The following is a 24,540-nucleotide window of genomic DNA, read 5'->3' as shown; positions in this document are numbered from 1 at the left end:
TATAGCATTAGTGTCACTTGTCAGAAAGAGAAGGTAGCTATTAAAGTCACATTAGTAACTCTGAGCCACCTGACACCTACCTTTGTCAGGTGTTTTTTGAGACAGAGTCTCTCTAGGCAGCCCAGGATAGTCTGGTACTTGTGATCCTCCTACCTCATCCACTTGTGTTAGGATTACAGGCATGCCACCATGCCTGGCTCCTTGTCTTTGCTTTAAGAGAGATTTGTGTTAGAGGGTGTCACAGACAGCGTAGTGCCAGAGACTTTCTCCCTGAGGGAAGGGAAGTACTTTATCCTGTATGAGGAAAAGCATCTCTGGGCCCCTGGCATGCACTGACGGTTTTGGCAGCCCCTTGATGGCTGACTAACCATTCAGAGTGTATATGCTGTTCCCTCCAGCCAGCCAGAGACGCCAGGATGGAGGTCCTGAGGGAGAAAGTGGAGGAGGAGGAGGCAGCGGAGCGTGAGGAGGCGGCTGAGCAGGCAGAACATGCTGAAAAGATGGAGAGGATGGTGAGGCTGGCCGAGGTGAGCAAGGAGGAAAGGATCCTGACCCAGGATGAACTCCGAGATCTGGAGAAGAAAATGATGGCTGTTGAGATCCCCATCCCAGCTGAGCGCCCGTGAGTACTGGGACGGGGGCTCCCCAGCCAGCAGCTCTGGTATAGTCAGAGAAGACAGGAAGAGCCAGGCAGAAGAGTAGCACCTGGGCCAGGTCATAGAGGGAGGCAGTTAAGTGTGAAGGCTCTGCTTCTAGACTGCCCCATCTGAATCCCTGCTCTACCTCTCCCCTGGCTGTGTCATCTGGAACAACTCACTCAACTTCTGAGCCTCCATCACTTTATATGTGTAAAAGTGAAAGTGGTACTAGTGGTATGTCCTGGATGTAGTTGTGAAATTTAAATGATGAAGGGGTAGGGTCAAAGGCAGCTTAAGTATGTATATTGTGGGGTCCTGGGGTGCCAAGCATGGCCTCACTCAGATTGCTACCATGCCTGCTGGGGTACAGGATTATAAACAAGGCCATCATTGACGTCAGCAAGCTGCCTCCTTCCTACACCACCAACTCACCCAAGGAGGAACACCTGTTGCAAGTGGCAGACAACTTCTCCCGCCAGTATAGCCATCTGTGCCCCGACCGTGTGCCTCTCTTCTTGTACCCACTGAATGAGTGTGAAGTTCCTGTAAGCCTGGGGCTTGGAGAACAGGACCAGGGCAGGGGCAGAGGGCAGAGGGAGGCATGCTGGGTTCTCTACTGTCTCTGGGCCACATCACAGCTCTCCTATGGGACAGAAGACTCTGGTGAATCAGCCCTGGCTTCTCAGGGGCTGGAGGAGGCTCAGCCTACTGCAGGGGAATGAAGGCCTGGGATCAGAATGGGAAGCTGGAGGTGGAACCGAGGACCTAACATGCTAGACAAGCACGCTGCCACTGAGCTACATCCAAACCCTCTTTTTAGCTTTGACTTTGAGACAGGGGTTTCCCAAGCTGTCCAGACTAACCTTGAACAAGCTGTGACTTTCAATGCTGACAGCTAACCTGCTAGGAGTCCCCACTTGCCTGTATGGACCCAACCTGTGGTACTCCAGGTATAGATGGGGGAAACTGAGCCCAGAGGGGCTCAGGAAAGTACCCATGGCCATGTGGAGGGAAAGAAGTCAGTGCCAGTCACTGACGTATGCTCTGGCCCACTTTGTCCTGGTGCTCTGCCCTTCCTGGAGGGGAGGCTTCCCTATCCACCAGCTGCCTCTGCCCAGAACCTCTGCAGGCTCTGTGAAGGCCTCACCTGGTTGGAGATGTGCTTCCTTTAGCCCTGACTTGCTGGGTGGTATGAGGCAGCTTACTTGGCCCCTCTGAGCCTAGAAGGAAGGGATTCTTCTCGTTCTCCTAGCCCAGATCTAGAGCAAGCTTGTGCTATCCTGATGGAGTGATGTGCTGGGTGCTTCCTGGTCACCTCCACTGACCTCCACCTTCTCTGTCACCTCCACTGACCTACCCCAGACCTTCCCAGCAAGGGGCTGTGCTACCACCCTGGGGCCTGTGGGCCTGGCCTCTTCAGAGTCCCCCTGAGGATTTGAGGGGGGACCTGGTCCAGGCACAGACTGTGAAAGGTGCCTGATGTACACATCACCATTTCTCCTCTTACAGAAGTTCGTGAGTACTACCCTCAGGCCCACGCTGATGCCCTACCCTGAGCTCTACAACTGGGACAGCTGTGCCCAGTTCGTATCTGACTTCCTCACCATGGTTCCCCTGCTCGACCCTCTCAAACCGGTAAGCACCACTTCCTGTCTGCATCATTAAGCTCAGCAGGCCCAAGATGGGAGGCCAGGTAGGTCTGGGAGAGGAGGCTGTAGATCTTCTAAGATGCCTATGAGGGAAAAAGCAAAGAGAGGGATAGCCACTGGCCTAAAGGTACACAGCAAGCCAGGTCCCTGATTTGCTTGTTTCTGCCACACTCTTCTTTTTGTATTTCAGGAGGTGTGGCAAGGTGCTGGGTGTATCAAGCTGCCTGTGGCCTTCGGCCCCACCTTTGGGCTTCTGAAAGGCTCAGTCAGGTTCTCAGGGAGTATGAAGGGAGACAGGAAGACAGAGTAATAATGGACTATTGACAGAAGAGAGGAAGGATGGAGGAGAAAAGAAGGGGGTGTAGGACGAGTTTAAGGAACCACCCGCTCCTTAAAACAACAGGCATGTGTGGGTTGCATAGGATCTGTGTGCATCATGTTCTTAGGGGGCTTCTGACTCAGTAGGATCCCAGTGAGTGGTGATGGGGGCAGCGAGGGGCTGCTGGGCCTGACTGTACTGATGGGTGCACTGTGCTCAGCCCTTGTACCTGTATTCCTCGACCACGGTGCTCAAGCGCCAGAAAGGGAACTGCTTCGACTTCAGCACTCTGCTCTGCTCCATGCTCATCGGCTCTGGTTATGATGCCTACTGTGTTAATGGCTATGGCTCGCTGGACTTGTGCCTCATGGACCTGACACGGGAGGTGTGCCCACTCACTGTCAAAGCCAAGGAGGTATTCTCAGCACTGCCATGACAGCCCAGAGGAGGCACACTTCAGGGCTGGCCACATTCCTTAGAGGAGTGGGTTTCTATCCTGACCACCTTAGACATGAGAGTCCCTGCCCTAGTCATCCTTAGAGGTCCAGGTCCATGCACTGGTCACCCTTAGAGGAATGTCTTTGTCCTGACTGCCTTGGAGGTGTGGGTTCCTGACCCATCAGCATATAACCTCCATTGCCCTAGTCTCTATTTCAACTCCCTGCTGATTTCTGTCCTCAGCACCACCTACAGTTCAGTTCTCCAAACTGCTGTCCCTGTGTCTAGCTCAGTTTAAGCCACTGTGCTGGGTAAACTTTATGACTGTCACATGGTTTCTGCCAACTTTGGCATGCTTACCCACTTAGCCCGTTTATCTGATAGAAGCCCATCTGGTTATTTACACAGAAGGAAATAATGACCAGGAGAGTGCTTGACTCTCAACTTTTCCCCAACCAGGGTAAAAAGAACCCCTGCTTTTTTGTTCAGGGATGGAACCCGGAGCCTTATGGGTGCTAGGCAAACACACTACCCCAAGCTATAACCCTAACTAAAATAGGTTCCTTTTAATAAAAAACAAACAAACAAACAAACAAAAAAACACCAATTCCCTCCCTAGCAGTGGGTGATGATTGAGTTTTGGGTCTGCTGATTAAGAAACAACGGTTTCTGCAAACAAAAGAGGTTAATTAAAAAAAAATTTTATGTGTTTATTGTGCCTGTATGCATGCAAGTGCACCTGTGTCATGCAATGCCCATGGAGGACAGAAGAGGGCATTAGATTCCCTGTGTCTGGAGTTACAGATGGCTGTTAGCCTCCATATGGGTGCTGGGATTTGAGCCTGGATCTTCTACAAGAGCACCCACTCTTAACCACTGAGCCATCTCTCTAGCCCAATTTTTAAAGTTAGCATACAAAGTATTAAGCTTCATTAAGGCATTTTCATACATATTTGCATTAGACTTTGTTCTTAAGAAACCCTCTTAAGTGAGTGTTAATATCAGAAACACACACACACACACACACACACACACACACGCACACGCACACATACACACACACGCCTCTTTATGTTTGGAAAACAGCCATGCTGTGCACAGAAAGGGCTTTCCATACTCTAGTTGGATTTTAGGATCTGGGACAAGGGTCTGGCCCCCTACATGTCTGCAGCTTAAGGGTGGAGACCAGGGGCCTGAAGCACGGGCAGGAAGTCAAGGGAGAAGACAAGGGCCAGTCAGCCTGCTCACTTAGGCCCAGCTCCCCAAGCAAAGATGGGATGAAAGTGCTGCTGTACCTTTGCCTTGCACGGCGTCCGAGTCCACACCCCTGAGCTTCTTTTCTCGGCTGAAATTCTAACAATAAATTTATATCAGTAAGTAGCAAAGGTAGAGAACTTTCTGGATGATAAATTACTTTTACATGGACATGGATTGACTAGTACCTACTCACGGCAGCCCTGTGTGGTAGGTATTGTCATTACTGTACAAATGTGCACAGAGAGATGAAATGGCATGGCCAAAGGAAGGTGAGGTAACATGGCTGGAGCCACACAGAGGGAGGATAAGGACCTGGGGACAGAAGCCGGGGTTAGACTCCCAAGACTGGAGACTCCATTTCCATCTCATACTGTCACAAGCCTACTTCTTTAGCCCCTACAGATGTCTTTACTGGGGACATGGCTCACCATTTTTCACATGTTCATACATGCACACCCACATGCATAAAACATGTGCACATACTCATCCATACACTCATGCATACATACACGTGCTCACACTTCTATACACACAGGTTTTTATTTTCCTTCCTGGTCCAGCACACTTGAACTTTGAGTCAATATATGAAACACTCCAAGGGTAATCCCTGAAGACTCTGACTACAAGCAGTCTCTGCCCCACCTTTGGGCTGGGATCCAGATCAGCCAGGGCAGGAAGGTGGGGAATGAGAGAACTCTTACTCCTGATTTCCTGCACTATGGGGTTCCTGCAGGCAGTGTCCTGACTTTACCTAGGTGGGGAGGAGCACCTTAGTATTCTCAGCGCTGTGCATCCAGGCCAGATTAGGTGGGGAGAGAACCCTAGTTCTACTCCTAGATCCCCCAGCAGGCACTGTGGCTCGCTCTGCTGTCAAGGCTCAGAAGCCTGCAGGCTGCAGGAGCAGTGAGATGCAGGTCCCAGATAGCTCAGACTTTTGGACCCTGTGAAGGGTGTGGGTTGGAGTGGGTGGGGTGGGTGGGAGGCGGGGGTTGAACTTTCCGCTCTTGCTGGGTGACAGGTGGTCAAGAAGAAGGAAAAAGTGTCACCTAAGAAGTATGCCGTTAAGCCACCTAGGGACCTGACCAGCAGGTTTGAGCAGGAGCAAGAGGACAAGAGACAGCAGGAGATCCAGGCCCTGGAGAAGAAGAGGCTCAGGGAAGAGGAGGAGCACCTCCTGGTGGGTCCCCATGGCCCTGCACCTGAGGATGGCATGATCATGGTTCCCCAGGCATGAGATATGGCCTTTCTTAGGATTTATCAAAGGGCTCCTTACCCACAGAAAGCATAGCCTTTCTTTGGATGAAATCTCAGTACACACACACACACACACACACACACACACACACAGTCAGTCAGTCAGTCAGTCCCTGGCACTAGCACCCTAAGGAGGCCTTTCAGGGAACCACAGATCTGGTTGGACCCTCCAAGCTTACTGCTTGAAACTTGGGGGCTCAAGGAAAGGTGATAGAAAGAGAGTTCAGCTCTCCTGCTGTTCCCTATGCTCACAGGGCTGGCTGGACTCCTGGCCCCAGCTGGCTGATGGTCACCCAATTTCTCTGTTACAGGAGGCAGAGAAGTCAAAGCCTGATCCCTTGCACGGCCTGCGGGTGCACTCCTGGGTCCTAGTACTGGCAGGGAAGCGTGAAGTACCAGAGTGCTTCTTCATTGACCCTTTGACAGCTCGCAGTTACAGCACTAAGGATGATCACTTCCTGGGCATCGAGAGCCTCTGGAACCACAGAAACTACTGGGTCAACATGCAGGACTGTTGGAACTGCTGCAAGGTGTGTGGGGTGGGGAGGACAGAGATCAGGGATGGTAGTGGCTGAGGGGAACCTGGTCATCAGCCCATGAGAGCATCCTTCAGCATAGCTGTGTCCCTATAGACCATACCCTGGCCCACTAGTGACCATTTTGGCAGTTTATGATGTTCATTCTTTTAAATCATGAACTGATGGTTTGTGTGAATGAAATTTTTACAACTTTTTGTGGAAGTATAACACCAGTGCAGGAATATGTGTGCACACTAAGCACACTGCCCACTGATATCAGAACATGGCCCATACCTCAAAAATCCCTTTGTGTTCCCCACCATCCCAACTATGTAAATATGTTTTAAGTAAATAATTGGCACACACATGGGCTGGTGACATGGCTTAGCCGGTAAAGGTGCTTGCTACTAAGCCTAATGACCTGAGTTAGAGACCAGGGATCAGAATAGTGGAAGGAGAGAACTGACTCTTGCAAATTGGCCTCTGATCTTTCAACATGAGCCATAGCTGTCATACGTGCATGTGTGTGCACATGCACGTACCCGCACACATGTGCACACATCTGTGCACATACACAAATGTAAAAATAATATTAACTCAGTTGGGTGTGGTGGTACATGCCTTTATTCTGAGCACTAAGGAGGCAGAGGCAGGCAGATCTCTGTGAGTTCAGGGCCAGCCTGGTCTACATAGTGAGTTCCAGGGCAGCTAGGGCTACAAGGAGACCCTGTCTCAAAAAGACCAAAAGAAAACAACAACAACAACAATAATAATAATAATAATAAATGATACACGGGAGTATACAGAGGGGTGTGCAGTCTTAAGTGTACATCTCATCTGATTGTCACATGATAATGAACTTCCTATATAACCAGGACTAGCACCTCAGAAAACCCCATCCTGCCCCCCTCCTGTCCAGTAGGTGCTTAGCATGTACAGGCCCAGGGTTGATCCCCAGCACTACAAAAATGAAGAGAAATTCATTTATACAAACCAGCAACCTGCAGTTTAAAATGGTGCACAGGTTCAAAGGGACATGATAATCTTATCTGCCCAATTATTGATGGGTGAAGGTGTGGGCTGGTGGGCTCTACTAGGGGAATGAGCACCATGCTGACTTTTATTTTATTGTATTTTGTCTCTTTTTTAAAAATCTTTTTGAGACAGGGTCTCCCTGTAGCCCCAGCTGACCTGGAACTCACTATGTAGACCGGGCTGGCCTTGAACTCACAGAGATCCACTTGCCTCTGCCTCCCTAGTGCTGGGATTAAAGGTGTGAGCCACCACACCCAGCTCCATGCTGACTTTTAATAAGGTCCATAAGTCTCTGGTTTTGGATATTTTACCAATGGGATTTTAAAAATTATTTCAATTTTATCTGTATAATGTTTTGCCTGTATGCAAGTGCATTTGTGTCATGCAATGCTCATGAAGGCCAGAAGAGAAAGTCAGATCCCCTGGAACTGGAATTATGGACAGTCGTTAGCCTCTGTGGGTGCTGTGAACTGAATCTGGTCCTCTGTAACAGCAGCCAGTGCTCTCAACCTCTGGGCCATAATTTTACAGTATATATTATTTTTGCTTAGTCGTTGCTATGTTGTTATCCACTTTTACCCTTAGCAAAATTTTTGTTCTGATACCTATTTTGCAAGGCATAAATATGGGTTCTCTGACTTTCTTTTGATTTATGTTAGCATGGGCTATACTTCACTTGTTTAAAAACTCTATTTGTTGCCGGGCATGGTGACACGTGCCTTTAATCTAAGCACTTGTGAGTTTGAGGCCAGCCTGGTCTACATAGCAAGTTCCAGGTCAGCTGGGGCTACAGGGAGACCCTGTCTCAAAAAGAAATAAAAAAGCCTCTATTTATAGCTTTTAAATTTAAGGATATATTTTGGGTCTTTCTTTTTATCAATTTTGACAATCTCTGTTTCTTGATTGGGGTATTTAGCTAATTTACACTTACTATGATTATTGATAAAATTAAGTTTATGTCTATTAACTTTCTTTAAAAATATTTTATTATTTTATTTAAAATTTTATTTTTGTTTATTTTTTTATGAGTATGAGTGCTAAGCCTGCATGTATGTAAATGCCCCCGTGTTGTGTAATGCCCACAGAGGTCAGAAGAAGGAGTCTAATCTCCTGGAACTGGAGTTATGGATGGTTGTTAGCTGCCATGTGTGTACTGGGATTCGAACCCAGGTCTTCTGCAAGAGCAGCCAGTGCTCTTAACTGTTGAGTCATCTCTCCAACCCTGTCCATTATCAACTGCTCTAACTCTATTATCTTTCTATGTGCTTCCTCAAATTTGAAAGCATCATTATAACAATGTTCTGACATTGTATTTCTTATTTCCTTCTTGAATTTCTGTACAAGGCTCTTTTATTAGAGTTACTGTTTTTCGTGCTTCTTCTCTTTCTCTTTTGTTCTGAACTCTTTCCTCAATTATCTTCAAGGTCTTTCCTCGGCTGTGATTTATTTGTTGCTTAATTCTTCCATTGATATCCTTCCTTTTTCTCCTCCTCCTTTGCACTTAAATTCTAGAGTTATAATTTATTTGGCTTTTGTATTCTTACATAGTTTTCAGTTCTATGCCAAGATCTTAGCCTCATTTTTTGTTGATCCATTATCTAGATCCTCGGTGACTTTGTTTCTATTATCTTTAGTTTTGTGGCCTTGTGGTCTTGTTTCTTCATGTCCCTGGTATATGTGTGTATCCAGCCACATGTGTGCTACTAGACACCAAATATGACATTTTAAAAGAGATCATTGGATGCCTAGATGCTACAGTCTTCCTCCAGAGATGTTTGATGAGATTTCGGTGGAAAAAGAAGAGGATCTAACAATCCTGGGTCACTTTAACTGAGCTTTTTTGTCATCTCAATACAAAGTCTGAGGGATTTGCCAGTGCTGTTCTCTTTGGAGGCCTCTATATTCTTCTGATTTCTGCCCCTGCAGTACTGTAAATTTTTTGTTGAGACAGGGTTTCATGTAGCTCAGGTAGCCTTGAACTTACTGTGTAGAAGCAGATGACCTTGAACTTTAGAACTTCAGCTCCTCTTGCCTCCCCTTCTGAATGTTAGGATTACAAGCATGTGCCACCACATGTTATTGTGGTTCTGGGGATGGAACCCAGGACCTCATGTACATTAGGCAAGCACTCTACCAGCTGAGCTCCGACCCCATCCTTTCCAACAGCTCTTCTCTCTCTTAACTGCCTCATTTGGAACCCTACCTGGAGAAAAGCACCCCTGAAACCTCTCAGGTTTCCTGGGCACACCCCTTGGGCTTCCCTTCTTGTGGATGCTGGCTTCTTAATTTTTAAAAATTCATATATTTTATTTTATGAATGTATTGCCTGCATGTGTGTAAGTGCTGCCATGTTGTGCAATGCCCGTGGGGGTCAGTTTGTTTTTGAGATAGTATCTTACTACGAAGCCAAAGCTGGCCTCGAACTCACAATCCTCTTGCCTCAGCTTCCTAAGTGCTGGGATTACAGGTGTGCCCCACCATGCCCAGCCCTCATAGGTCTACTTATGGAGAGGAAATGTTTAAATGTGAGCTGTATGAAGGAAATGTCAAGGAGACTGCAATTGGAGAGTGGTATGTGAATTGATCCAGCCAGGTCATTTTACGTAGGAAAGGGGTGATTCTGGCAGGGGAAGTGGCATTCCGAAGCCTCTCCACAGAGCACCTGCTATGTGCCAGGTGCTGTTTCTGGACTGGGGATACATACCAAATGAAGCAGATGAGGTCTCTACCTCTGGGCTGTTTTGTTATTACCAGGGTTTCCTATTCCTGACCAGACCAGGTCTCCAAAGGGAGATCCCAGGCCCTTAGTGCCCTGTTCCAATGTGGCTGTCCAAAGGATGACTGTGCCACCCTTGGGAGATGGGCAGAGTGGATGTGTGGTCACTGGGGGTCCAGCAGCTCTGTCTGTGAGTGGAAGGAACCTGAAGTTCTGGGATAGGGAAACTTCTGCTCAGCAAAGAAGACCCTCCCATCCTATCACCCTCAGGACCCAACTCCACAGCCACTCAGCTGCTCTCACTGGGTTGGGGGAAATTATGCTCAGAAGGCCCTGAGAGTAGACCCTGGGCGTTCTGTGCCAGCTGCTATCATTTCTTGAACTGAGACCCAGATTAATGACATTTCTCCCACACTACACAGTCATGGCAGAGCTGAGACTGCCCTCCTCAGGGTCAGGCTCACAATGTCCATATGCTCAGTGTCCCTGAAGGATCATGGTGGCTGTCATTCTTCAGGCCTTCCTCCATCCAGCCTTCGAACCCCCACCACTACCCCAGTGCATACCGTACCAGTGCCAGGGACACACAGAATTGAGGCAAGAGGGTCAGCACTGCATCACTAAGTGAGGGCCTGACAGAAGAGATGACAGCACTGGCCATCAAGGTCACTATATAAGCATTGGAACTTTGTTCCCTCTGAGAACCTTGAGATGGCTTTGGGGATGGAGGAATGGGGAGGCATCCTCACAGAGACTGCCTGGTGCAAGCATCCTGGACACACAGGATACAGCTGTTACCATCAAGTCTGCTCTTTGTATAGGAACAGAACTTGGTGTTAAAGCAGCAAGGGACTGCTTGCTACTTACAAAAGTGACAGAATTTAGGATGAGATTAAGTGACAGGTAAGCATCAGTGCTGCTGCTCCCCACTAAGCTTTGTCTTCAGTCACTGCTGCATCAAGGAACCCTTCTCTCTTCCCTTCCTTCATTCTGTCTTGTCTTCTTCAGCCCCAACCCCAGGTAGCCCACAATACTCAGGAGCCCTCCCAGGTCAGAGAATACAGGATCAGAACTGCCTCTAGAAGGCTGGCTGTTCAAACCTCCTTGAGTAGCTGTTCTTTAGCTTTTGACCTCCCTCTGGAACCTTTCACCCTGAGGTGATCCTAGGAGAAAAGCAGGTGGAGGGGAAATTCCCACCTGGCTCTGTGCACACCTGTGTCGGTGCCTGCATCTGCCTCTTGCTCTGCTCCCAGCTCCCTGACCTGGGGAGAAAAACAAAACCCTAGCTGGGATAGCGGTAGATGCCTTTAATCCCAGCACTCTGGAGGCAGAGGCAGGTAGATCTTTAATAGTTTGAGGCTAGCCTGATCTACATAGCAAGTTTCAGGCCAACCAGTGCTACTTAATGAGTCTCTTGAACGCACGCTGCATAGTCCTGCAACATCCTGACCATAATTCCCTCTTGGATACTCTTCTATAAATGTCCTCCTACTCTTTTCACTGAACTGACAAGGATACTGTGGTCAAGGATATTTGTTTCCATCTTGGAAATGATTAAGGGGTCTCACCACGTGAACACTCTAGAAAGAATGCCTTGTAAGGGAGTTCAAAACAACAAACAAAAACAACAAACAAACAGCAAACCTTACAAATCCCAAGGAGGCTCTTCTTCACCCACTTATGTCCTATGAGCTGTCAGATAAAATATGGTATAAAAATCTCACTGTTTTGCCCTCCTAGGATACTCCATGATAACATATAGTAACCTCACATCCAGGCCTGTCCCTGGTCAAAGAGTACTGCCAAGTGTCTCCCAGACATAATACAGGATTTCTTCCTTAGGGAGATAGGATGGTGGGAAGGGAGTAGGCTGCTGTTTCCCAATCAAGATGAAGAATGTGGCTGGGCTCTTAGAGACTAGATGGAGCAGCCATTCTGCAACCCCTGCGGGCCTTTGGGAGAGGATGTTTCCATTGTCTATGGAACACATGCAGGTGCAGGGGCCCTGAAGGTGCACTCAGCTGATTCCTTCTCCATCAGGACTTGGTCTTCGATCTGGGAGACCCTGTGAGGTGGGAGTACATGCTCTTGGGATCCGATAAACCCTACCTATCCTTGACTGAGGATTATGACGAGGGGATGGACAATGATGATGATGTGGAATATCTGGTGAGTCCAAGTGGTGTGAGGGTGGATTGGAGGGGCTTTGCTCTCTATCTTGCTTCAGGTAGCCTGGCAAACATTCCTGAAAACATGTATGTGTATGGAGGAATCATAGATTCCTCAAAGTAGAAGGGCCAGAGCAAAGCCCTCCTTTTATAGATGAGTAAACTGACAGCTCTGGCATGACAGTGACCTATCTAGGCTCTCTCCCACCTGAGCCCCGTTTAGTGGTTGGACTGCTCCTTACAAAGCACGTCCCTTTGGAGTGGGAGCCCTGGGGCTGATCACCCTGCTGGCTCCTCCTGAATAGCCACTGTGATTCTTTACCTAGCCAGGCCTCTCCTGCCTGTCCTGTCAGGTCTTCTAAAGGCCATTGACCTGTAGTACCCCCAGTCATCAGTCTTGCTTCTTCAATTTCCCAGCAACCGGGGGTTGGGGGCACTTTCAGAATGGCCTGCATGAGCCCCTGTGTGAGCAATCAGGCCCAGGAGCTCAGGGCCTTAGGCATTGACTTTGTGACCTTGGGCAAATTTCCCCAGCTTTGGGAACTTCTACTCCTCCCCTGTATGTGAAATTAGAGAGAGGGTCACAGTCACTATTGGTAACTATAGCAACAATAACAACAGTCTGCTAGCACTGCTATAACAAAGGGCCACAGGCTGGGGGCTTAAACAACAGAAATTCTTTGTCTCACAATTCTGGAGACTGGAAATCCAAGATGGAGGTGCTGACAGGGCTGGTAACTTCTGAGAACTCCTGGGTTTGCTGATGGTTTTGAGTGCCATATCTTGCTGGGTCCTCTTTTTATGAATATGTGTCCTAATTTTCTTTCTTGTAAGGACACCCAACATATTGGGATAGGGCCATCTAAGGACCTCATTTAAACTTGATTGCCTATTCTTCAAAGACTTTATTTCCAAATGCAGCTATATTCATGGGTACTGGGGGTAAGGACTTTGGCAATAAGTTTAGAGGGAGATGGAGCAATGCTCATAGTGACAAGCAACACTCTTGTGGCCCCACTGAGCAACAGGCTCTGTTGTCAGTGCTGAACCTAGCTCACTCATTTAAATCTCTGCTAATCTCTGCTACCTGGGAAGCTGAGGCCCAACATCATCACTTGTAACTATTATCACACACATACACCCCATTTCAGAGGGGACAACTTGTGTATAGCGGGCAGAGTAAGGTACCCAAAGGATCCAGTCAGTAAGTGAGAGAGCTGGGCTCTGAGCCTGAACAGTTTAGCTGCATGTCTAGGTTCTCAGTGGTGGCTGTTCCAGCTTTGAGGGCTGCTTGAGAATGATCGAGGACAGCCCTGTAAATCTGTTGGAGACCAGGTCTCTGACTCCTCATTGCTGAGCAACAGCGCCCCCTGCTGACCACAGACACAAACCAGCAGCCTGCAGGGCATGTAGTCTGGGGGCAGCACCCTTAGTCCTGGGGCACACTGTTCCAGTCTGGAAGCCCTGTTCCATCCTTAGACTGGGAATCCTTGTTACTTCCAACACTGACAGATGACATTTCTGATAGTCAGCACTCAGCTCTGGGACACTCACAGCGCCAGGACCTCAGAGAGTTCTACCAATGTCCACTCCCAATTGCTTGCCTGGTCTGTCCCCAGAAGAAGTCACAATGAGATGAGCAGGGGTCATATGTCTGAGCAGTGCTTGTGGCAGAAAGGGTATAACAGAAAATCTTGAGTCTGATTTGAAGGTCATTTGTCTAGACCAGGCTTTATTTCACAGACAGAGCCACACAGAACCCCAAGCCCTGCTCCTGACATCATTTAGCCCTCTCCAGAAGATCAGTCATTGCTAAGGAAACTGAGACTTGGAGTGGATGAAGGCCTTTCTCAGGCCCCCTTACCTGGTACTAGGTAGAGTAAGGGGTATGATCCATCTGAGGGGACATGGCTGATGGTAACTTGGCTGGAGGTATGAGGTTAAAAGGGTACAAGGGCAGAAGCCACCATCTTAATCAGGCAGGTAGGGTATGGGTGTCTTCCCAAGCTGACTCCTCTTCTTCCCTGTCCTGGATCATGTGCCTAACTTCTGGCTCCCCTAGGGAAACTGACAGGGCCTCTTGGCTTGGTTCTGGGGCAAGGATGAGGGACAGAGCTTTTCCATGGCCTCTGTTCCAAGGCCCTGGCCAGCACCTGCCCCTTCTTCCCACAGGGCAAGGAGGATGAAGACAAGAGCTTTGACATGCCACCCTCATGGGTGGCACAGATCGAGATTACCCCAGAAGGTCTCTGTCATTCACTGGTCTATTGCCTCCACCAACAATCAGTCTCCAGCCCAGGGAAGGTCTACAGTGACAGCTGAACACAGGGCTTTGAAGGCTTTCCTGGTCCTCATCCCTACCCTTCCCAACACCCACCAGCTCTGTGCCCAGGGCCTGATACCATCTGACACATAGGACTGGGTTGTCAACATCATGACTGCCGAGGACAGAGACACAGCCCCTTTCCTTCCCTCAGAACCCCTGTTCAGAGGAGGCCATGGGCAGTGCACATGGTAGATGGTATAGGGGTGTCAGGCCCTGGGAGGTACAGACAGAGAAGGCCCTTAAGAGAGTGGTTTGTTTTATGCCTCCTGGCCACATCTGTCCATCTGAGAATGCCAAGATCCACAGGCAGGGTACAGGCAATTCCAAAATGTGGCAAGTGCTAGGAAGGTGGTCATGAAACCCAGAATGGGAGTACCCAGACCATCCCAAATAAGGGATGGGGGCAAAAGGAGACTAGAAGTAGGGGTCACTGAGGCTGGGCTTTGAAGGATCAGAAGCCATCCCTAGAGACAGAAGGGGGATGGTGTTCTCAGTACAGGGTTTGCCTTGGCAAAGTCCTGCCAGTGAGTGTGAGGTGGCTGGATCACAGATCTCATTCTTAGGCAGCTCTGACCTAAGATCTGGCTGGCCTAAAAATACTTCAGATGAAGTTGGAGCCAGCACTGGTGACTATTCTCTGCCTCCCTGGAGCTGAATTTCAGCCTGGAGGCATTTTGTAGACAGTACAGGAGTTAGATGAATGGCCAAGAGGGGTGGAAGGAGAGACCCCAGCTCCCTCATGTCTGCAGAGTTTGAGACCCGCTGCCCAAATGGAAAGAAAGTGATACAATACAAGAGGGCGCAGGTGGAGAAGTGGGCACCATATCTCAACAACAACGGCCTGGTGTGCCGCCTCACCACCTATGAAGACCTACAGTGTAAGGTGCCCTCGGGGCCAGGGATGGGTGGCATGGCCAAGATGCAACTTTGGGCACATCACTTCTATCCTCTCGGTGTCTGTGAAGCAGACGCCAGGGGAGCTGGTCTACCTGAAAGAGCAGCCTGGGGTCCCCACAGGTACCAAGGGTCTGGAGATAAAGGAGTGGTACCAGAACCGGGAGGACATGCTGGAACTGAGGCACATAAACAGGACCACAGGCCTGCACGTGGACTACTTCAAGCCCGGCCACCCCCAGGCTCTGCAAGGTGTGTGAATCTCATTGCTGGGATGGACCTTGGGTGTGGGAGGGGTTTACATGTTCCTAGGACAGTATCCACAAGGTTCTTGGGTGTCAAGGAACAGACACTGCTTCTGCCAATGAGGTGTGAGGGCAGATGAGGAAACTCAGAGAAGGAAGGTGATGTGTCTCCTACATCATGGCTCTTAAGGGCAGTTGAATAAAATGTAGCTTAGCATGCCCAAAGCCCTAGTTCCATCTCTTACACAATAATGACAGTAGTAGCAATAATAACGACCTTAAAATGTGTACGTGTTTTGACTCAGTGATTCTACTGCCAAGAGCTTGTTCTTATCAAAGAACAGTCGAGAATATAAATGTATAATGCAGATGTTCATCACAGTGCTGTTTATAAAAATAAAAGGTTGGCCATAACCTAAAAACCCAGCAGAGATGGGCTGGGTACATAGCTAATGTTCATCTGTAATGTGCAGCTGCCTTCTCTCTGGGCCTGGGGTCAGTTACCAAGCCAGCTGTCACAGCTCCTGGCACTCACCCAGCCACCTCCTCCCCTCACCCTAGTGCACTCATACAAGTCCATGCTGCCTGAGATGGACCGCGTCATGGAGTTCTATGAAATGGCCCGTGAGGATGGCCTGATAAAGCGGGAGGAGACGCCCATGACAATGACAGAATATTATGGAGGGCGCTCAGACTTCCTCTCCTATCGCCACATCAATTTTGGGCCCAGGATCAAGAAACTCACCCAGAACAGTGCAGAGTCAAACCCGAGGCCCATGGTGGTAAGAGCTCACTGAGCCTGGAGACTGGCCGACATGCTCTGGCATACAGAGGTCCTGCCCAAGGTGGGAGAGCCCTGAGGCCTGTGACATTGTCAGAATCTGAGTTAAACATTTTATTAAATGCAGATTACTGGGCTTGCTTGGTGCTTCACTGTGTCCTCAACCACCAGACCAAGAGGCACTGTTTCCTTACTGTGATAAGCAAGTTCACCTTCACGGCCAGACATCCGGAAATGTGGGGAAAACAGAAATAGGAAAACATCTAAAAATGACATCTGTCCAATATTACTGCGGAGTAATAGGTTTGGTCCTAGCTGGGCATGGTGGCACACACCTGTAATCCGAGCACCTGAGAGTTGGTGGCATAAGGATCAGGAGTTCAAAGCTATCCTCAGCTACATAGTGAGTTCAAGGCCAGCTTTAGTTATGCAAGGCCTTGTCTCATTAAACCCAGGGCTGAGGAGATGGCTCAGTCAGTAAACTGCTTGCACTTTTGTAAAAAAGCCAAGCACTGGCACATACCTATAATCCCAGCACTGGGGAGGCAGAATAGATTTGCTGGCCAGCTAGTCTAGCCAAATCAGTGAGCTCCAGGTTCAGTGAGAGAGCCTGTCTCAAAAGACAGGGTGGAGCGCAATGGAAGAAGACACCCTATGTCGGCCTCTGCCCCAACACATGCACGCACAAATGTACACACACCCATGTATACACACACACACACACACACATACACACACACAGTGTTTTAGAGTTCTAATTTTATTGCGCTCTGGGGGTGAAGGTTAGAACCCCGGTTTCATCCACTTTCATCAAATTGTGCTGTTTTTCTGAGTTGCTACTCAGTTGTTGGCCACACACCAAAGGTGCTCCTTTCCCCTAGTAAGGGCTGTCTGGTGAGGGGGTAGGTTTCTTGGAGATGTGTTGAACGCCCCATCTCTAGGGGCAGGCAAGAAGCGTCTTGTAGAGGAAGCTGGAGAAGGGGCTGGGCACCACGTGAGGCCAGAGTGGCTGGGCCCTGAGAACCCATTGGGGGGGTCACGAAATCCATTGTCTGGCTAGAAGGGATTGCTCAAATGGGCCAAAGCCTGAGTCCTTTGCCCTTGCCCACAGAGCATGCGCATACATGCCCCTCCCGCCTTGCCCTGTTCTGGCCGCACAGAAAATCACCGAGCGATTTTCCCGAAACCCCGAGAAGCCAGCGGACGAGGACGTGGCAGAGCGCGTGTTTCTGATCACAGAGGAACGCATCCAGCTCCGCTACCACTGCCGTGACGACTACATCACCGCGTCCAAGCGCGAGTTCCTGCGGCGAACCGAGGTGGACAGCAAGGGCAACAAGATCAACATGACGCCGGACATGTGCATTAGCTTTGAGGTGGGCTGGTGACTGCCCAGGGCAGGGACCGTGGGGGGCAACCCTGGGAACTGCGCCTGTGGCCCCATCAAGGAACTTGGGAAACTCCAGGTGGATGTTCTTGAAATTCAACAGGAAATTCACCTCTGCCCCAAACTCACATCTGAGGACCCCTCCCTTTGCCATTCCTCTGCAAGCCATCCCCTTTCCATAGAAACGAGAACCCAGCAGGCTGAGACTATTCCTTACAGTCCCTGCCTGCACCTCTGGTGAACCCAGACCTCAGCTCTCAGAGGTCCATTCCTCTACAGTCTCCCGGTCCTCCCGGAATCTGCACTTTCCTGTCACATTCCTTATAGCCCTCTGCATCCTTGGTTCGCCGTTACTATCTGGAGTTTTGTAGATGAGGACGCTGAGACCCGGAGAGGCTAAGCAACTTGCTTGCGGCAAGAGTAGACTTAAACCAAGTGGTCCCGAGCTGACCATGGCAGCCTCTCTGTCACTGTGGTGGTTCTGGTCCCAGGTAGAGCCCATGGAGCATACCAAGAAGCTTCTTTACCAGTACAAGACCATGATTCACCTGAAGAATGAGGAGAAACTGTCCCGACATCAGGCCTGGGAGTCAGAACTGGAGGTAAAGTCTTACAGAAGTGGGCAGTGGGAGGACGCAGGGTGAGAAGGTCTTAACAGTGCATTTCCTCCATCACTGGCGATTGAGGTGCTGGAGATCCTGAAGCTTCGGGAGGAGGAGGAGGCGGCGCATACACTGACCATCTCCATCTACGACACCAAACGCAATGAGAAAAGCAAAGAGTATCGGGAGGCCATGGTGAGCCAATGTCCCTGCTTCTCCCAGATTGCTTTCCCTGGAGCCCTGCCTCCAGGATGGAGACCATGGGAATCCTTTGTAAGAGATGATGCCATTGATGCTGAGTGAGCATCCTTGCTGACCATCACTGGCTGAGCTGACCAATTCCATGGTTCACCCCAGAGAGCGCTCCAAATCCAGACCAGGTGTCCTCAATCCAGGGCTGTGGCCAAGCCAAGGCCTGTTGCATATGGGGAAAGAATGAAAACTGCATGCCCTCTCCCACCAGGCTTCCCACTGAGACTGTGACCCAAGCTGAGCCCAGCAAGCTGACAGAGGCACAAACTGAGCACTGGGTCCCTGCAGCACAGGGCTTTAGCGTACCTCCCAAGGGGCGAGGCTCAGTTGGGTTTTCAGACTTGCTTCCAAGTCCTCTTCACCTAGTGCTGATTTCTAAAGGAGACTGGGGTTGGTGAGGCAAGGCTGAGTATCCGATGACTTTTCAGAGCCCTGGGGAAAGGCAAGAGCCTGTGTCTCCAGCTTCCCTGGTCCCTGTTCACCCCATGTAGGGCTTTATGGGCAAAAGAGGAAAGTGATGCAAGTTCAGCATCATTGCTAACCACTGCCATTCACTGAGTAAGCACCTGCTGTGGACTGTCAGGCCCAGGCTGTGTGCTTTACAGACAAGAGTCAGTCTCAGTTTTCAGAGGAGGAAAGTGAGGCTCAGGATGAGAGATGAAGTCATGTCAGAAACAGTAATTGCATGTCACCCTTAAACACAGGTGCAAGAGGTGACCCTGTCTCAGTGGAACCCCATGCTGGGACCTGACTTTGTGCTTTCACAACATGAACTCAGAACTGGTTGGGAGGTCTCCCAGAGGTCTTGCTCTTCCAGCTGATCCCATTCCCCCATAGGAGCGTGTTTTGCATGAGGAGCACCTGCAACAGGTGGAGACCCAGCTGGACTACCTGGCCCCATTCCTGGCACAGCTGTCTCCGGGGGAGAAGCTGACTCGCTGGCAGGCGGTGCGCCTCAAGGATGAATGTCTCAGCGACTTCAAACAGCGCCTCATCGACAAGGCTAACCTCATCCAGGCACGCTTTGAGAAGGTGTGGCCACGGCCCATGCAGGAGAGGGGACCTTGGCGTCATTAGCCAAAAAATGGGTCCTGGACTCTCTGCTCAGCACCTCACAGATGTGGGAGGGACAGATGAGTGTATATGTCTGTGTTTTGGGACCCCAGGTGTCTGAGTTCTTCTCTTTTGGCTATTAGGTGGATGAATAGATGACTGAGTAGATGATAGGACAGGTGGGTAGATCTGAGTGGATGGGGTGGGTAGATGGGAAATGGATGACGTGTGTAAGTGGGTGACTAATGGATGGATGGTGGATGGATAAATTGTTATGTAGGTGAGTGGCTATGGGTGGAATGTGGATGGATAAGGATGAATATAGATAAGTGGATAGATGAGAGGATGAGTGGGTGGATGGTGGGTGGGTGAGTGGAAAGATGGCTTGACAGATGAGCAGATGGGGATCGGCGAGGGGATGGATGAGGGTCTGTGGATGGATGGACTAGTGGTAGGTAAATCTAATAGTTCCTACTTCTTGGTCCATTTCATGGATTAGGTGCCTTGAGAGCTCTGCACAAAGCAGTCATTTTTGGAGATAAGCTATTTGAGGCTCTGAGCTTGTCAGCAACTTGTCAAGACCATGTAGCTAGCTATCTGGTTTTGTTTATGAGATGCTGGGGATGGAACCCAGGGCCATGAGCTGAGCCATGCCCCCAGCCCTGGCTAGCTGTATGACATGCTGTCTTTCACATCATATCTCCAGTGGAATTCCCACCCAAGACATTTTGTGACCCCCTAACTGCCCTTCTGCTGGTGGGGGTAACCCTCCTGGGGCTGCCTGGCACCCTGAGGGTTAGCTCACACCTTTCTCCTGCTCATCTCACTGTGCCCCCAGGAGACCCAGGAGCTGCAGAAGAAACAGCAGTGGTACCAGGAGAACCAGGTAACGTTGTCACCAGAGGATGAAGACTTGTACCTGAGCTACTGCTCTCAGGCCATGTTCCGCATCCGCATCTTGGAACAGAGGCTCAACCGGTAAGGGGCAGAGCCAGGAGGACCCCTGGGAGCAGCCTTACCAGCTTGAATGTCCTTCACCTTCTCCTTCCTCCTGTGCAGGCACAAAGAGATGGCTCCACTGAAGTACCTGGCTCTGGAAGAAAAGCTCTACAAGGACCCACGCCTAGTAGAGTTCCTGAAAGTCTTTGTTTGATGCCCCTCATGGGACCACAGCAGATGCCAGAGAATGGAGCTCCTCCTCCCTCCCCAGCCACTGTGCTCCTACACTGGCTGCACTGCCATACCACCTCCCCTGTTCTCCAGTCTCCCCCAAATAAACACATTTCTAACTTACCATTTATATACCCCAGGCTTCACAAGCTCCAGTCCCAGTCTTTCCCTGTCATCCTCTCTTGCTGGAGTGTTAGGTCTTTACCTCTGCAGATGGTCCCACGGCTGCCTGCACACAGCTGGTTAGATCTTGATGTGGTAATGGTGGCCCAGCTCATAAAGTGGGAATTGCAAAACCAAGGTGTGCACCCCAGAATTTGGCAGCTTGACATTAGAGGGCAAAGGGCTGCATCCAAGTTCCTTTTCCATTTATTACCTAAGAAACAAGGACGGCATGTTGCCCAAAATAAGACTTAAAAAGCAGAGAAAGCTGGGTGTGGTTGTGCATACCTGTAATTCCAGTACTTGGGATATGGAGGCAAGAAGGTCAGGAGTTTGTAGTTGGCTTCAGCTACATAGGGAGTTTGAGGATAGCCTGGGCTATAATAAGACCCTATCTTAAAAACAAAAAAGAAATGAAAACTCAGCAACACAAAACCCAGAGAAAATCCTACCAGTAATCCCAGAACTCTAGAGGTTGAAGCAGGAGGATCAGGAGTTCAAGGCCAGCCTCATCTATATAGGGAGTTTAAGGCCCCTCACTGTCTCAAAACAGTATTTGTCAGGGAGGCTACAGAGACTTCCAAAAGCAATACAGGCTCTTGCCTTTCCGTTAGGTTGCCCACTAGAACTAGATGATTAGACCCTATTGCTAAAGACAACATACACCTTGGTTGCAAGATGTAGAGAAGTCAAGCTGGAACCAACTTCCTTTCTGCTGGCTAGCTTCCATAGAGCTAGAAGGTTCTGTGCAGGCTGCTGAGGGGAAAGAAGGCCTCAGTGAGCTTTCCTAGCTGTGAACCCTACAAACTATAATGCCAACCTGCTAAGGAAGATGTGCTCACTGGTGGTGAAACAGTTGCATGACTATTAATGGGAGAAACCAACAGCTCTGGGATTAGGTTTGAGGCCCATTCCATAGGAGGGAATAATATGCCCAGTATTGTAAATCCAGTCAAAAACCCATGGCTGGGGAAGTGTAGGCCCTAGAGGTACTTCCTACTGTTGTTTAACTAAATCAACATGGTCCCAAACTGCCATCTAAACATCTAGATTTATACCACAGACAAATGCTACTGTCTGCCTTAATCAGAAAAGCTGCTCTGAACAGTGGTAGATGCAGAGACTTGTGGCTGTTCAAGGTACTGGGTACAAGTAACTGTTGAGTGCTCAGCTCCAAACTGGACATTTATGTTTATACCATCTCTAAGGCTCAGGGAACATCATGGAAGAGGGAGCAGAAAGAATGTAAGCATCAGAAGATAGGAAGAAGGGCTGTGAAATACTATCTTCAGGACATGGCATGGCCATTGCAAACATCATCTCACAGCAGCTGTGGCTGCTTGCACTGGTCCTGCAGAAGACTGGGTCTGTCAACAGCCAATCGTGGATCAGGGAGGAGCTCATGGGGTCCTACTTCTCCCTGCTGAACTGGTGGATTCTGGCAGAGGGGCAGTCTTTGTCTTCATCTGTGTACCAAACAGGTGAGCCCACCAGGCTCTACATACATAGTTCCAAACCCATATGGGGGGTAAGAGAAGGTGTGGGATGAAGGTAATGAGAATGCATTATGTGCATGCATGAAATTGTCAAAGAACACATTTAATTTGAAGAAAGAGAGAGAATAAAGTGGCACATTAATACTCTAAATGTTAGCTCAAAGCATGGCTAAGCCTGGTGCTGCTACGTACCTGAAATCCCAGCACTCTCAAATCAACCCATAATACAAATCCATCCTTAGGGCAATCTACAAGGTAAATGGCTTCATTTCTTTGAGATCAATGCCAAAGAGATTAATAGATAAATAGAAACAAAAGTTGAAGGACAGAAATAGTATGAACTTGAAAGGGCCAAGTATGTCAAGAATGCTGTATCTTGCCTGGTTCTTCAGTTAGGAACTTTGTGTGGGTCCTGCTCTATCATATTCCCACCTTGTTCCTTGAGTCGTTGAAGCTGGAGCTAGGCTGGTAGTCAGCAAGTCCCAGTGATTCTCTTGCCTATGTTCCCCACAGTGCTAGGGTTATGGACATGCATGCAGGTATGCCAGCTTTTTACATGGGTGCTAAGGATCTGAACTCAGGTCCTTGTGCATGCATAGCAAGTGCTCTTACCCACTGAGCCATCTCCCTAGCCTCTAGGAACTTTTTATCTAGTGTTGGGAATTGAACCTAGCAACTCCTGCATAATAGATAAAGCTTTCCACCACTGAGGTATATTCCTGATCTAGTTCCTACTTAGAGAAGTTATTACACAAATTGGAAATGAATGAGGTCATGTGACTGTAGTCTGCTTGTTAGAGAATTAAGCATTCTTAAGGTTAGTGGTGGTTGTGTGACTAAGGGCCCTATTTTAGAGCTACATGATCAGTACTGTTAGGATTGAAATGTTTACAATATTCAAATGGTTTTTGTAGGGGATATAGAATAGAGCAGAAATAGCAAAATGTTGGGTCAAAATCAAAGTGATTTGACATTCTCAACTTTCTTATAATAAAAAGGGCTTTTATATAATAAAAAGCCGAGGATTACAAACTAGAAAGTTTGATTCAATGTCATTCTCTAAACTTTTAAATCCAAGCCCCTCTCTGTCTCTCTCTCTCTGTCTGTCTCTCTCTCCCCGCACCCACCCCGTTTTTTTTTTTTTTTTGTTTTTTTTTCTTTTTTTTTTTTTTTGGTCTTTTTGAGACAGGGTCTCCCTGTAGCTCCAGCTGTTCTGGAACTCACTATGTAGACCAAGCTGGCCTTGAACTCACAGAGATCTGCCTGCCTCTGCCTCCCAAGTGCTAAGATCAAAGGCCTGCGGGGCCACATCCCTCCCCGCCCCCACCCCGTTTTTTTTTTTTTTGGTTGTTTGTTCATTTGTTTTTGTTGTTCTTTGGTTTTTTGAGACAGGGTCTCCCTGTAGCCCCAGGTGGCCTGGAATTGGCCAGGCTGGCTTCGATCTCTGCCTCCCACGTGCAGGGAACTCCACCCCCGGACCCCCAGGTCTCTTTTAATAATTCCTACAGCTCCAGGGGCTAGAGGATGTTTCTTGTCCCTGCAGGGGGTATGCATCCAGTAGGGGCTTCCCCAGGCCTTGGCTGGGGACAAGGGTGTAAGTCCTTGGGGTCTTTTTCAAGAATCTTAACCTGAGCCTGTTTCCTCATCCGTAAATGGGGACATGAATTCCTACCCCTTAGGGCGGACGGAGAACAATGTGACACCCAGCAGCCCCGACAAGAGGTGAGTGGAGGACAGACCTGGCGTCCAAGGGTCTTCCCGCACTGGGCTAGGGCTTCAACCAAATGGGGTCCTGACTCCTCGTGGGTTGGTTATGCAGCCTTCCCATGAACTTGTCCTGCCCGAAGTGTCACACAAGTGGCAGAAAGGTTCCTACTCCGTGTTCCCATTCATCCATTGCCCAGTCGGTGACCCTAGGGACGAACTCCTGGACTCCACGCCGACTGGACTAGGAGGAATCAGGCGCTGTTTGGATCCAAGCAGTGAGACCAAATTCTCAGACCACCACCGCCCCCACAGGCTGGCGTAGGTACTGTGGCAACATGCTAAAGTTCAAGTCACTTCGCCCTGTTCCAAGATGGAAGGCTTACAGCTTCACGCTGCTCCCAAAGTCCACTTCCCATTGGTTATCTGGGAATTAGTGCGCCAATAATGGGGACGTTGATTGGTCTAACTAGGAT

At 49.2% G+C, this 24,540-nt stretch overlaps 1 protein-coding gene and 1 long non-coding RNA gene across 4 annotated transcripts; one reads left to right on the top strand and one right to left on the bottom strand.

Annotated features, from left to right (window-relative positions):
* Positions 1-416: 416 nt before the first annotated feature.
* On the top strand, positions 417-20,825 carry Drc7 (dynein regulatory complex subunit 7). Of its 2 annotated transcripts, XM_008834880.3 has the most exons (17): positions 417-622; positions 1,009-1,183; positions 2,148-2,273; positions 2,827-3,021; positions 5,320-5,478; positions 5,867-6,085; positions 11,865-11,993; positions 14,165-14,237; positions 15,068-15,196; positions 15,336-15,464; positions 16,019-16,239; positions 17,399-17,614; positions 18,117-18,227; positions 18,312-18,422; positions 19,317-19,511; positions 20,371-20,510; positions 20,592-20,825. In XM_008834880.3, the coding sequence occupies exons 1-17, from the start codon at positions 417-419 to the stop codon at positions 20,683-20,685; spliced, it is 2,628 nt and encodes an 875-aa protein (XP_008833102.1). In that variant the 3' UTR covers positions 20,686-20,825. The 2 variants fall into 2 exon arrangements, with proteins under 2 accessions (XP_008833102.1, XP_008833103.1); XM_008834881.3 differs by lacking the exon at positions 2,827-3,021.
* LOC103735577 lies at positions 18,504-24,533 on the bottom strand. 2 transcript variants are annotated; one of them, XR_607338.2, is made up of 5 exons: positions 24,100-24,533; positions 20,827-21,078; positions 20,452-20,583; positions 18,786-18,972; positions 18,504-18,642 (listed from the first exon to the last, which is right to left on the bottom strand). It is a non-coding gene; the product is annotated as an uncharacterized LOC103735577 (long non-coding RNA). The 2 variants fall into 2 exon arrangements; XR_003849816.1 differs by having other exon boundaries at positions 18,786-18,911.
* Between the last annotated feature and the right edge of the window lie 7 nt (positions 24,534-24,540).

Source organism: Nannospalax galili, unplaced genomic scaffold, assembly GCF_000622305.1.
Source record: "Nannospalax galili isolate Female #2095 unplaced genomic scaffold, S.galili_v1.0 scaffold957, whole genome shotgun sequence".
In the NCBI taxonomy this organism is placed as follows: domain Eukaryota; kingdom Metazoa; phylum Chordata; class Mammalia; order Rodentia; family Spalacidae; genus Nannospalax; species Nannospalax galili.
The sequence above is the reverse complement of the archived record's forward strand: the minus strand, read 5'-3'. Positions and strand labels throughout refer to the sequence as shown.

Excerpts from the sequence above, each read along its gene's own strand:
- Drc7 (XM_008834880.3), top strand. The coding sequence starts at position 417 with ATGGAGGTCCTGAGGGAGAAAGTGGAGGAGGAGGAGGCAGCGGAGCGT. Across the intron at positions 15,197-15,335 it reads CACCTATGAAGACCTACAGT|GTACCAAGGGTCTGGAGATA; the intron begins GTAAGGTGCCCT and ends GGGTCCCCACAG. Across the intron at positions 20,511-20,591 it reads TTGGAACAGAGGCTCAACCG|GCACAAAGAGATGGCTCCAC; the intron begins GTAAGGGGCAGA and ends CCTCCTGTGCAG.